We start from the raw sequence: 13,043 nt of genomic DNA on the forward strand, positions 1-13,043 counted from the left end.
CGGTTTCCACGGCAACGCCGCCCTGGCTCCTCCTCCCTCGGCCCCTTCGGCGCGCCTGCGCCTTCCCGGGGTCGGGTGGTGGGGTGCCCGCGCGCGGGCCCGGGCGAAGACCCGTATGTGTGCGTTGTGGGAAATGTAGTCCAAAACCTGGCGGCGCCTTGGTGCATCTTGGGAAATGTAGTTCTGGCGCCTGCGGCGCCTTCCGGGGACGGGCGTGAGGCAAGGGGGGGTCACCTAGGCGAGGGCCAATGAGAGGCCGCCTTTGCCGCGGTGCTCCCTGGGAGATGTTGTTCTAGGTGAGGGCGGCGGGGTAGTTGCAGTGGGGAAGCGGCCGCGGGGCGTCTGGGAGGGTTGCGGGGAGGGGGATAGGTGCGTTTGGCGCAAAGCCTGCCGGGGCATGGAGTCCTGGTGAGCGCTGTGCGCATGCGCGAGGTGCCGAGGGGGCTTGGGGGGCCTCGCCTGGGAGAGTGAGGTGAGCAAGGGGGGCAAGGAGGGAGGCGTCGGAGGGGCCCGGTGGGATGAGCTTCGGGGAGGGGGCCGGCGGGGGCCCGGGGAGGGAGGAATGGCGGAGGTGGAGGAGGGGATGAAAAGGGAGCCGGGGGCTGGGAGCGCGAACGGGGGTGGGGGCGTCGGGAAGGACGAGGGGTGTGGGTCCCGGGGGCAGAGAACGGCGGGGGTGCGGGGAGGGGGAGGGGAAGTAAGAGGGAGGGGGGCGGAGAACGGCGGGGCGGGGAGAGTTGGAGACGGAGGGGGAGGGGAGGGAAGGGGGCGGGGGTGCAGGTCCCGGGGGTGAGGAGAGTTGGAGACGGAGGGGGGCGGCGAGGGGGAGGGGTGGGGGAGGGGGCGGAGAACGCCGGCGGGGGGCGGGGAGAGTTAAAGTCCGAGGGGCCCGGCGGGGAGGGGGAGGGTCGGAAGGGGGGAGGGGTGGGGTGGGTCGGAAAGGGGAGGGGGTTGCGGTCCCGGGGTCGGAGAACGCCGGGGGCGGTAGGGAGAGTTGGAGACGGAGTGGGGCTGGGTGGGGGAGGGTCGGAGGGGGAGGGGGGGTACTGGTTGGGGCGGGGGCTGGGCCCTGCCTGGGAGTCTGGGGGCGCCGTCGGGGACTGACCGGGTCGGAGAGGTTTGCGAAAAGGGGCTCCGGGGAGGGGGTGGGCGGGGTGCGGGCGGCCCTCCGGCGCGCGGGCCTCTGCAAGCTCGGCGGCACTTCGGCCGAGCTGCGCGTTCCCCGGCCGGGGTCAGCTGCTCTCCTCCTTTCTCTCCTGCTTGGGGACACGTGCCCCCCACCCTCCCCCCGACAGCCTGACTGGTGGGCGCGCCGCGCTGCAGGGCTGTGTTTGCTCTCCTGGCCGTCCGCGGCGGCTCTGCCGCCCGCCTTCTATTTCCCCGTTCAGCCCCTGCTCCCGCGGGTTCAGCCCCTGCTCCCGCGGGTGCTTGGGTGCAGCGCCGGCGCTTCTGTTGGAAGCGGTGTCCCCGGCACCGCACAGAGACGGGAGTGGGCAGGGCGGACGCTGGTGGAAGGCTGGCTTGGCGCCTCCGCGCGCGCCCCGCAGCATCTTTGTTTTCCGTACGTCTTGACTTCCTGAGACGTCTAGGTTGGTCCGACTTTCCCCGTTTTGCAGTCCCGGGGACGGAAGATTCAGAGCGTAAAAGGTGGTGTGCCTTGTCCTAGGTCGACTCGCTGGGAAGGTGGCCCTTTGGTCTGAGTAAATATTAGTCCAGTGGGCCGGTGGCTCCCCAGCAGGGCCCACTGTGCCCTTGCCCCCGCCGCCGGGGACTCGTGGAAGTTTCCGGGACACATTTTTGGTTGTCACAATTGGGGAGACACTGCTGGCATCTGGGTGAAAGAGGCTGCAAAACATTGGCCAGGTTAAAAGTGGTAGCCAGGCAGGCACGCTCCACCCAGAGCCTTCTCATTTATTTTTTCCGTCTTTTTTTTTTTTTTTAACATTTATGTTATTCTCTGTATTTTTTTATATTTTTTAAAACTGAAGCATAATTGCTTTATAATAGTGTGTTGGTTTCTGCCATTCATCACCGTGCATCAGCCGTAGGTATGTATTTGTCCCCTGCCTCTGGAACCTCCCTCCCCCTTTTTTGCATTTTTTTTTTTTTACTTAATTTGTGGAAGTTTAGTTGATTCACATTTCTGCTGTCCAGCAAAGTGATTCAGTTATACACTGCTGCGGTCTTGTTTCTTACTCTTTTCCATGATGGTTCATCGCAGGATTGATCATGAACCATATCATGATGGACTGGGATCCTGAGCTGTGCAGTAGAACCTTGTTTATCTGGCCTGTGTATAACAGTTTGTGTCTGCTAATCCCAATCTCCCACTCTGTCCCTCTGCTCCTCCCCTTGCAGCCACGCTTTAAGGCCAGTGTGAGTTCAGTCCCTGCCACTTATTAGCTGGCTGATCAAACCAGCTTAAGTCTGAGATGATCCTCCCTACACAGCAGATGTGCACAGTTGTGCAGCAGTAAAACTTTTGTTTAAAAACAGGCTGTGGGCCAGTGGTCTCAAAGGTTTTAAGTTCAGGACCCCTTTATATCTTAAACAATTTTTGAAGATGCTCCCCAAAGCACGTTTGTTTACATCTCTGAGTCATCTCAGAAAGTAAGGCTGAGAAAATCTCATAATAGTAATTAATGCATTTAGAAATAGCAGTAGTTGACTTTTCCACGTTAACATAAATAGCACTTTTTTCTCTTAATTTTTTTTTTCTTTTCTTTTTTTATTGGAGTGCAGTTGATTTAGGGCTTCCCTGGTGGCCCAGCTGGTAAAGAATCTGCCTGCAATAAGGGAGACCTGGGTTCAATCCCTGGGTTGGGAATATCCCCTGGAGAAGGGAACAGCTGCCCACTCCAGTATTTGGCCTGGAGAATTCCATGGACTGTATAGGCCATGTGGTGGCAAAGAGTCGGACACGACTGAATGACTCACTTTCGTAGTTGATTTAAGGAGCTTTCCAGGTGGCACTAGTGGTAAAGAGCCCCTCTGCCAACACAGGAGATCTAAGAGATGCGGCTTCAGTCCCTGGGTTGGGGGTGATCCCCAGGAGGAGGAACTAGCAACCCACTCCAGTCTTCTTGCTGGAAAATTCACGGACAGAGGAGCCTGGTGGGCTACAGTCCATGGGGTCCCGAAGACTCAGACACGACTGAAGCAACTTAACATGCACCCACGGATAGTTGATTTACAATAGTGTGTTTCTGCTGTAGAGCAAAGTGAATTAGTTACACATGCACATATCCACTCTTACAGATTCTAGTCGTATATAGGTCCTTCCAGAGTATCCAGTAGGGTTCCCCGTGCTATTTACTAGCTTCGTATCAGTTCTCTGTTTTGTATGTGGTAGTGTGTATGTGTTAATCCCAATCTCCCAGTTTTTCCCACGCCCCATAACGGTATTTAAATGAAGAATAACCGTGTTTTCCAAACGAAAAGTTGGAAGCATGGTATCACTTGTCTTTGCACATCTCAGTGTGACCTGAACAGCTGGGTTTCCACGGCCACCACTGCTCCCGGCGAGGCCCCTGGAAGGCCTACCGCATGCTCGGGAGAGAAGGCAGGGAAAGGGGCTGGTAACTTCTCTGGGTCAGGAAGCGTGTTCTCACCTCAAGGTAGCCCCAGAGGAACGCCAGGGTCCCTGGGCCGTTTGAGGACCGGGGTTCCAGGCGGGGTTTATTTGGGGGCTGCGTCCTTCTCTGTCAGGGTGGGGCCGTTCTGGGCCCTGCAGGGTCCCCAGCAGCGTCCCCGCCTCCGCTGGGTAGATGCCAGCTGTGCCATGTCAGAAATGTCCCCAGACCATTCCAGATCACCCTGCCCTGGAGCCCTGCTCCGTGTCTTCAGTCCTCAGGACTGAGGCCACTGCCCGTCTGTGTCCCCCGCTTTGGGAAGGGGACAAGGAAGTGGGGGGCAGAGGGCTCCCTGGATGGGAACACTGGAGTGGGTTGCCATTTCCTACTCCAGGGGCTCTTCCCGACCCAGGGATCGTACCCGGGTCTCCTGTGTCTCCTGCATTGGCTCGCAGATTCTTGACCACTGAGCTGCCTGGGAAGACAGTCCAGTGACTCCACTGAGAGGGTGGAGGGTCTTACAGTCAGTCCCCAGCATCTCCCAGACTGTGACTGGGGAGCCCTGTGAGTGTCGAGGCCTGACCGCCGCAGAACAGGCGGCTTCAACCACAGACACTTGCTCCTTGTGGCTGGGGAGGCGGGGATCCGGCCGGGATCAGTGCAGGTGGATGGGGGTTTGGCGAGGGCCTCTCCCCCGCCTGCGAACCCTGCCTTCCCTTCCTGCTGTGTCCCCCCAGGTCAGGGCCAGACCTGCCCTGTCCTATGAAGACAGCCACACCCTGGGCCCCACCGCGACGACCTCACTGCACCTCCACGTCCTCCTCAAAGCCCCGGCCCCGCGTACAGTCACGTTGGGGCCAGAGAGTCCACATGAGCCCCAGGGGTGGAGGGGGACACGCTTGTGTCCACCCTGGTTAGTGAGGGAGAGGCAGGGCGGGGAGCACTTGGGAGCCAGCAGCCTCTGTCTCCGGGGTGCGGCGGCATCGGGGTGCAACCACCCGCATCGGAGGTGCTGATGACAAGGCCCGGGTACCCGGCACCGGCGGCCTCTGTGCGCGCGGCTTCGCTGGGTCCTCGCGGGGAGGACGCAGGAGTGGGGGAGAGTAGGGACAGGGGCCCACACGCAGCGGGTGAGCCCTTCTTCTCGGGGAGGGGGGGAAACTGAGGCACGGGATGGGGCGGCCAGCCCTCCCACGTGGGGGCCCTGCCGGAGCGGACCCTGACTGCGGCTGCTCCCTGCAGGCTCCGTGACCCCGCCGCCGGCCCCATGGAGGCGCTGGGCCTGGGCCCCGTGAAGCAGGAGCGAGGCGCCGCCGAGGGCCTGACCGCCGACTCGCCGTGGCACCGCTTCCGCCACTTCCACCTGGGCGACGCCCCGGGGCCCCGCGAGGCGCTGGGGCTGCTGCGTGCGCTCTGCAGGGCCTGGCTGCGGCCCGAGGTGCGCACCAAGGAGCAGATGCTGGAGCTGCTGGTGCTCGAGCAGTTTCTGAGCGCGCTGCCCACCGAGGTGCAGGCCTGGGTGTGCAGCCGCCGGCCACAGAGCGGCGAGGAGGCCGTGGCGCTGCTGGAGGAGCTGTGGGTGAGCCCGGGGTCTGCCCTCCGCCTGCCCACGGGTCCCCTGGTCCCCCTCCTCCCCCACGCTCACCCCTGTCCCCTCCCCTGTCCCTTCCCTCCTTACTCCCATTCCTCCGCCCTGGGTCCCTCCTCTTGGCCCCCCCCCCCCCCCCCCCCGTCCCTTCTCTCCTTCCTCCTCGCCCACCCCCTGCCCCCCCCCTCCGCCCTGGGTCCCTCCTCCCCCGCTCCTCCTTCCCCTCCCCCCATGCTCACCCTTGTCCCTTCCCTCCTAACTCCCATCTCTCCCCCACCCCGCGTCCCTCCTCCCCCTACCCCATGCTCACCCCTCCCCCCACGCTCACCCCTGTCCCTTCCCTCCTTACCCCCATCCCTCCGCCCTCCCTCCTCCCCCTCCCCCATGCTCACCCCCTGCCCCCGGGTCCCCCCCTCCGCCTCCCCCTATGCTCGCCCCTCCCCTGCCCCCAGCCCCCCCAGCTCCCCATGGAGACACCCCCAACACCACCCTGAGGTCCGTGGTGTGGCGGCGGCGGGAGAAAGGGTGAGGCCTGCCTTGGCAGTAAGGCACGGTGGGTGCACAGGCAATCTTGAGCAAACTTCGGGAGACAGGCAAGGACAGAGGAGCCTACCAGGCTGCAGGCCAAGGGGTCGAAGAGAGCCAGACACGACTAACACCGCCCCAGACCCACCCTTCTGACGACTGATGAAAGTTCAGGGTCCGTGGACCACCCTGAGGGCTGACCCTGCCCTGCCCACAGCTGTGGTTGGTCCCGGCGGAAGGACACTGGTTAACTGCTGAGGAAAGACGGTGGGGAGAGGCCAGGAGAGTCCTCCTGGGACCCAGGGGGCAGCGCCAGCCCCGGGCGACAGCATGTGGCAGGGCACACGGAGGAGCCCCAGCCGGAGTGCTCCTGAGCTTCCCGCCCGGAGGTGCGGCGGGGCTTCAGCTGCATGCCCGCATGGCCCGGAGCCTCCGCTGCCGTGAGTTAGGTCCTGATATCGCCCAGCATGGCCCCAGGACCCAGTCTGGCGGGACCAGCCGGCCCAGGGTTCCCCGCCCAGGAGGCAGGAGCAGAGGGCAGGCCTCTCTGGGGCAGCCCAGGTCCTGCTGCGCCCGGAGGGTCAGCCCCGGGGCCTCCGGGCTGTAGTGTGACTGGCCTCCCGAGCACTTTAGAGTTGGCCTGGGGCCAGTTTCTCCCTGCGGCAGAGCTGTCCGTGGGATTCTCCAGGCAAAAATACTGCAGTGGGTTGCCATTTCCTACTCTCGAGGATCTTCCAGACCCAGTGATCGAACCCACGTATCCTGCATTGGTGGGCAGATTCTTGACCACTGAGCCACCTGGTAAAGGCAGTCCAGTGACTCCACCAGGAGGTCCATGAGGCCTTTCCAGGAGAAATGTCTCCACACAGACTCCTCGAGGAGCCGCGACAAGAGCGTAAAGGAGCCAGAAGTTGTGGGTCTGAAGTCTCTCTGGACATGGACTTCTGGCCGGGCAACGCTGCTCAGAGCCGTCCACGGGACAGCTGGGAAAAGCTCCTTAATTTGGTCCTGAGTTGAAAGTAGCGTCTGTGTTTTCCTTCTGCGTTTTGTCTTGGAGCTGGCACAGGGCATCGAGGCTAAAAGCAGGGTTAAAGCGGCTCCATCAGTGGTCTGTCTGTCGGGTAACAAAACCGCCTGAAGCGCAGTGGCTCAGAGCAGTAAACGGTGATGGTCTCCGCCGGCCCCATGAGTCGGGAGTGAGGGGCGCCCGCCCGGGCCCCTCAGGAGGCTGCGGGGGGCTGGAGGACCCGCTGCCGAGGTGCTCAGAGGGAGGTCTCGGGCCTCGCCATGTGGGTCTCTCCATGGGCCTGTCCACGGAGGACCCTAGCCTGGCGGCCGCTGCCCTCAAAAACCCGCAGCAGGACCCGGAGGGTGAGCGGTGGGGCTCCGGCTTCTCAGCTGGCCACGTGGGGTCTCTGGTTCCAGGGACCAGCGACGAGGGCGCCTCAGGATGCGACCGGAGGCTCTGGGGTCGGCGTGGAAGAGGAAGCCGGTGGGGCGACGCCCTCAGGTGAGCAGCCCCTCCTTCCGCACCACACTCCCCGCTTGTCCATCACTCATGCGTTCAATGGACAGACCCCCCACGCGCCGGACCCCACTCCGGAGGGCCCGGCACACGGGGGTGGGGGTCAGACAGGACGGGAGCGCCCGCAGTGCGGACATCCCGTGGCTGCCTCGAGAGCCCGGCGTCTCCAGCCTTTCCCTGCAGCAAGAGCCCCGGCACAGAAGAGACTAACCCACTCGGGATGGGCGCCTGCTGAACCAGGGTTGCGTCCCGGCAGCCTGACCCCAGCTCTGCACCCTGGTTCTCACCAGGCGCCTCCTTGGCAGCCTCTGTCCACCCCCCCCACAGCTTGTCTTTCCCCACCTGCCGGCCCATCCATCCTTCCCCCAGCCCGCCCCCATCCATCAACCAGCCCACCCCCATCCTTCCCCCAGCCCACTCCCCATCCATCAACCAGTCCGTCCACCCATCCCCCATCCACCCATGAACCAGTCTCTCCACCTCCCCATCCGTGAACCGGTCTGTCCACCCCCCATCCCTGAGCCAGCTGGTCACCCTCCATCAACCAGTCCGTCCACCCACCCAGCTTATGCACCCCCAGTGCCCACTCATCCCCCCGCCCATCCATCCTGGCTGTGCCCATGAACCACCCTGCCCCCAGTCCCTGCACCTGTTCACCCCCCATCCATGAACCACCCTGTCGCCGGCATCCATGAGCCAGTCCATGGCCGTCCTGATTCTGTGCCTTTGCCTGCAGGAGATGCGGCCCCCAGACCTGAGGAACCGGCGACGGCGGACGCCCAGGCCGCGCGCCCCTACAAGCAGGAGCCGGGCAGCCCCCTGCCGGCGCCGCCAGACCCGCCGGCGCCCGGCCTGCCCGCCTTCCTGGCGGCCCCGGCCACTGCGTCCTGCCCCGACTGCGGCAAGGCCTCGCTGAAGCCTGCGCACCTGCTGCGCCACCGGCAGAGCCACTCGGGCGAGAAGCCGCACGCCTGCCCCGAGTGCGGCAAGGCCTTCCGGCGCAAGGAGCACCTGCGACGCCACCGCGGCACGCACCCTGGCGGCCCGGGCCCGGCCCTGCGCCCGCTGCCCGCGCGCGAGAAGCCGCACGCCTGCTGCGAGTGCGGCAAGACCTTCTACTGGCGCGAGCACTTGGTGCGCCACCGCAAGACGCACTCGGGCGCCCGGCCCTTCGCATGCTGGCAGTGCGGCAAGGGCTTCGGGCGCCGCGAGCACGTGCTCCGCCACCAGCGCACCCACGGGCGCGCGGGCGGGGCGGCCCCGGGCCCCGAGGGCACCGCGCCCTTCCCGCCCTGGCCCCTGGGGTAGCTCCGGCCGCGCGCCCGGCGCCTCTGCCCCGGTTCCGCACCCCAGTGCCCGAGCCCTGTCGCGTGATGCCCTAAACCTCACTCTGCGGGTCAGCCCCCGCCCCGCCCTCGTCCTCGCAGCTTCTGCGGTGCGAGGGTGCCTTTGCGGTCCTCCCCACCCCGACCCTCCTGGGCCCGGAGCCTAGACGAAGACCTGGACAGGGGCAGGGCCCTGGGCCGGAGGAGCCTGCAGGGAGGGGACTGGGTCTTGTCCTGCCCGGGGAGACCGCCCCTTGCCCCTCCCAGGACGGGTGGATCGCGGCACAGCTCCGACAGGACGGCGCGGGTTCCGGCAGGGGGATCGAGCTCTGGGGTCCTCGCGCTGCGAGCGGCCTGTCAGGCAGGCCCGAGGTGGACAGATGCCGGCTCCCGGGACGCGCGCCGGAGACCCCCGCTGGCTAGCGTCTGGAGAGTTGTTAATAAAGCCGCTGATGAGTTGTGCAGACCCCGGCGCCTGCATTCTGTCCAAGCTGTCGTCCGGGGAGGGGCATGGTGGGCCCCACCGGGGACCCTCCCGGCTGGCAGGGCCCTGGGAGTCGGCGCAGACCAGGGCTCGGTTCCTTGCCCTTGAGTCTAGAGACTCCATGAGCCCTTGAGAGGTGGCGGAGTGAGTTGCCCTGGGCTCCTGCGCATCGAGTGCAGGAGCCTGGCCCGGCTGCTGCTGGCGGAACCCCCCTCGGTCACGGCCCTCGCTTCGCTCTGCCAGCCCCTGGACCAGCAAGACCCAGGCCACGGGGCCCTGCCATCTGGCTGCGAGGGAGTCTGGGAAAGCGACTAGCTGGACCCCACAGGCATTTACAGCCGGAGTCGGGCCCCACCTCTGAAACCATTAACAGCTGGTGGAGGCAGGGGCTCCAGGTGGTCTCCAGGGTGCCTCGGGCAAGCGCTCAGGCCTCAGCGTCCACCTTGTGGGACGGGGCTAATAACGCTCCGGAAGGGGCCGGCCCTGGAATTGAAGGCAGAGGCCTGCCCTTCCGGCCCGCCGAACTGTGACCCTCGCGGAAGGTCTCTGGCAGGGCCTCCTTCCACGCCCGGGGTCCATGTCGCCACGCCTGGCAGAGGAGGTTGGCTTGGAGAGACCATGTCTGCAGCCAGACCCGGCGAGGGGACCAGAGGAGGGGAGATAGGGGTGTCTCCCCCGGAGCTGGGGTCCGAGGACGGGGCTCTGCCAATAGCGTGCCGAGTGCCAGCCCCCAGGGACCCCTTTCAAGCACTCAAAGCTACCAAGTGCTTTAATCGTCAGAACCCAAGGAGACAAGCGCTGTGGTCACCCCGCCGCACAGATGGGGGAACCGAGGCATCGGAGGGGTGTGTGGCCACGCCGCGGTTGGGGTCTGAAGCTGGTGGCCGGGGGCGCAGGCGGGTGGAGGACCCCAGGTTTGCGGTGTGGCAGCAGCATCCGGGGGCTCGCATCCTGCCCTCTAGGGGACCCACGTGGACTGCGGTGTCGGCCCCGCGCAGCGGGACCTGTGTAGCGCGGTGTCCACGACGGACGGCTCAGATGGGAGGGGGAGGCGCCTGCACACCGTCCAGGAAAAGTTGTCCAAACCCCGGAAAGTGATTCCGCTGGGCAGCCTGATAACATCATGCCGCAGTGTTGAAAAACAAGACATCCAACCCCGGGCTCCTCTAACTCCTTGCAAGTGAAACTGAGTCGGGCCAACAGTTGTTACGGAGAGGGGTTGGTTCACCACTCCTGCCAAGTCAGAGGTTAACCTGAGCACAGCTAGTTAGGTGTGGGGCCACGTTTACTCTGTCTGGTGGAGGAGGGCACCCAGGTGTGGAGGACCACCCTCTGGGCGGGGCATGGACCAGGTGTGAGCAGCCATGTTTCTTCAGCACCCTGCTCCGCCAGCTGCATGGCCTTGGTCCTTCCAATCCTTACAACAAGCTCTGCATCCTGGGGGTCTGTGGTAAAGGAGCCCAGAAAATCCTCAACCCAGCATTGAGATCTATTGGTATGAGATTTTTTGTTTGCTTTGTGTGTGTGTTCTTTTACATTTTTTTAAGTTATGAAAGTATGATAACACATTTACAGGAGACTTGGAAAATACAGAACAAGGTTACTTGGAGTTCCACTTGTTCAGTCACTCAGTCATGTCCAACTCTGTGACCCCATGGACTGCAGCACGCCAGGCTCCTCTGTTCTTCACCACCTCCTCAGAGTTTGCTCAAATTCATGTCCATTGAGATGGCGATGCCGTCCAACTATCTCATCCTCTGTTGCCCTCTTCTTTTGCTTTCAATATTTCCCAGCATCAGGGTCTTTTTCAATAAAAAATTCCACTGTGTATTACTGTTATTTTTAACTAGGTAAATTAATATTTTCATATGGAGCTTCAATATCAAACTCTCAAAAATTAATGGAATGAATAGACAAAGAAGTAGAAGGATATAGTAGACCTGAAAAGCACTATGAACCAATTCAACATAATCAAGATTTAAATAGTTTTCACACAACAGTAGGATACAAATTATATTCAAATTCCCATAGAGTGTAAACTAGGAAACACTGAAACATATCCAGGGATATAAATCAAGTTGCAAAAATTTTATGATCTAAAGGTATTGAAATCATAGAGTCCGTTCTCATCACTGTGGAATTATGTTAGAAGTCAATATCAAAAGATGTTCAAGAATAACCCATGTATTTTCAAGTGCAATGTAACATTTACCAAGAGGGATCTTTGACTTAGCCGTTGAAAGCCTCAGTGAAGCTAGAAGACTGAAATGAAAACACACAGAGGCTGATTACAGAGAAGAAAGCATTTAAATATGAGATGGATGAGATTTTTAAAAATCAATAGTTACAGCTTTATACTGAATACTACCTGAAGCCAGAGGCAATGAACTAGAGGTACTCACAGAATCACAACTTTTTCTTTAAAACACTATGAGGAGTGGGTGGGGGGAGCCAGCAGCTGGGAGAAAGATAGAAATGTAACCAGATCTATAGTATGACCCCACTCCACTCACAAAATGACACAGCAGATTTTGAAAGAGTCCATAAAAGAACTAAAACAAGCAAACAAAACCCAGGTACAACCAGGTCATCAGAGAGGAGACAAAGTCCGCAGACCTGCAGAATTTCCCACAATCGCACAGTTGGCCAGTGAGACACGAGGATGTCTCCAACTGCCTCTCCCTGAGTTAGGGCAACAACAGAATGCTGACCCCCAAATCCCCCTCTTTTCTCGGTGTGAGATGGTGAAAGCGAGAGGGGGAAAGCGGGGAGTGTTGAACCCACACTGGGCGATTTCTGGGCAGGAAAGGGAGAGGGTGTGTTAATCAACCCAGATCCCCAACCCCAACAATCACACACCTGTGTCCTTTAGAGGCTTTATTGTGATCCCTGGATCTTGGTCCGGGATGAGGAAGGAGGGATCGAGGGAGACGCTGGAACGTTCAGCACAGTGGACAGAGGTGTTTGCTCGAAGCTGAGCCCCAGGGAAGAAGGCTGCCTGCCGCCGCACACCCCGGAAGTCTCTCCTCGCCTCCCTTCTCAGGCAGAAAGAGAAGGGAAGCTTCAGGGAGACTGTGTAGCGCGTGAGGACCTCCTATTCGCTGCTCTACTGTACGTGTTGCTGCTGTGCAGGCACTCCGTCGTGTCCGACTGTTTGCAGTTCCAGGACTGTAGCCCACCAGGCTCCTCTGTCCATGGGATTCTCCAAGCAAGAAGACTGGAGTGGGTGGCCATTTCCTTCTCCAGGGGATCTTCCTGACCCAGGGATCAAACCAGGGATCGAACCCACATCCCTACGGCTCCTACGTTAGCAGGTGGGTTCCTTACCACTAGGGCCACCTGGGAAGCCCTTTATTGTGTGTATGTGCAGAGAATTCTCTGATAAGACTGAAAAGACAAATATGGCTCTAAAATTTTAAATCTTAGCAGACTTTGACGAATGCGAAGTCGCTGGACCACACATCACACGAACATGGATTTTAGAAACTGCCCAACTCAAAAGAGGGAAAACGTAAAGAGTGTAATTTGAAAAGTTACAGGCCCCCTATGTTCATAGCAGCAGTATTCACAATAGTCAAGACACGCAAGCAACCTAAATGTCCACCAGCAGAGGAGTGGGTAAAGAAGATGTGGTCCGTATATACGATGGAATACTACTCAGCCATGAAAAAAAGAATGCAATCATGCCATTTGCAGCAATGTGGGTGCAACTAGAGAACTGAGTGGATTAAGTCAGGTGAAGAGAAATACCAAATCCATATGGAATAACTTATATGTGAAATCTAAAATATGACACAAAGGAATCCATCTTTGAAAGAGAAAGAGACTCATGGACATAGAGAACAAACTGGTGGTTGCGGGGGAGAGGGGGCTGGGGGAGGGCTAAAGTGGGAGGTTGGGATTAGCAGACGTAAGATTTTATATATAGGATGGATACACAGCAAGGCCCTACTGTATAGCGCAGGGAACTATGATAAACCTACGATAAACCATAATGGACGAGAGCTTTTAGAGTATTGTGCAT

The 13,043-nt window shown here is 60.6% G+C and overlaps 1 protein-coding gene across 3 annotated transcripts; it reads left to right on the plus strand.

Moving 5' to 3' along the window:
- The first annotated feature begins 200 nt into the window (after window positions 1-200).
- On the plus strand, window positions 201-9,001 carry ZNF444 (zinc finger protein 444). 3 transcript variants are annotated; one of them, XM_061389457.1, is made up of 4 exons: window positions 201-296; window positions 4,815-5,151; window positions 7,111-7,195; window positions 7,947-9,001. In XM_061389457.1, the coding sequence occupies exons 2-4, from the start codon at window positions 4,840-4,842 to the stop codon at window positions 8,516-8,518; spliced, it is 969 nt and encodes a 322-aa protein (XP_061245441.1). In that variant the 5' UTR covers window positions 201-296; window positions 4,815-4,839; the 3' UTR covers window positions 8,519-9,001. The 3 variants fall into 3 exon arrangements, with proteins under 3 accessions (XP_061245441.1, XP_061245439.1, XP_061245440.1); XM_061389455.1 differs by lacking the exon at window positions 201-296 and adding an exon at window positions 356-472; XM_061389456.1 differs by lacking the exon at window positions 201-296 and adding an exon at window positions 1,334-2,048.
- Window positions 9,002-13,043: the final 4,042 nt, after the last annotated feature.

Source organism: Bos javanicus, chromosome 18 (genome assembly GCF_032452875.1).
Source record: "Bos javanicus breed banteng chromosome 18, ARS-OSU_banteng_1.0, whole genome shotgun sequence".
NCBI classification, from domain to species: domain Eukaryota; kingdom Metazoa; phylum Chordata; class Mammalia; order Artiodactyla; family Bovidae; genus Bos; species Bos javanicus.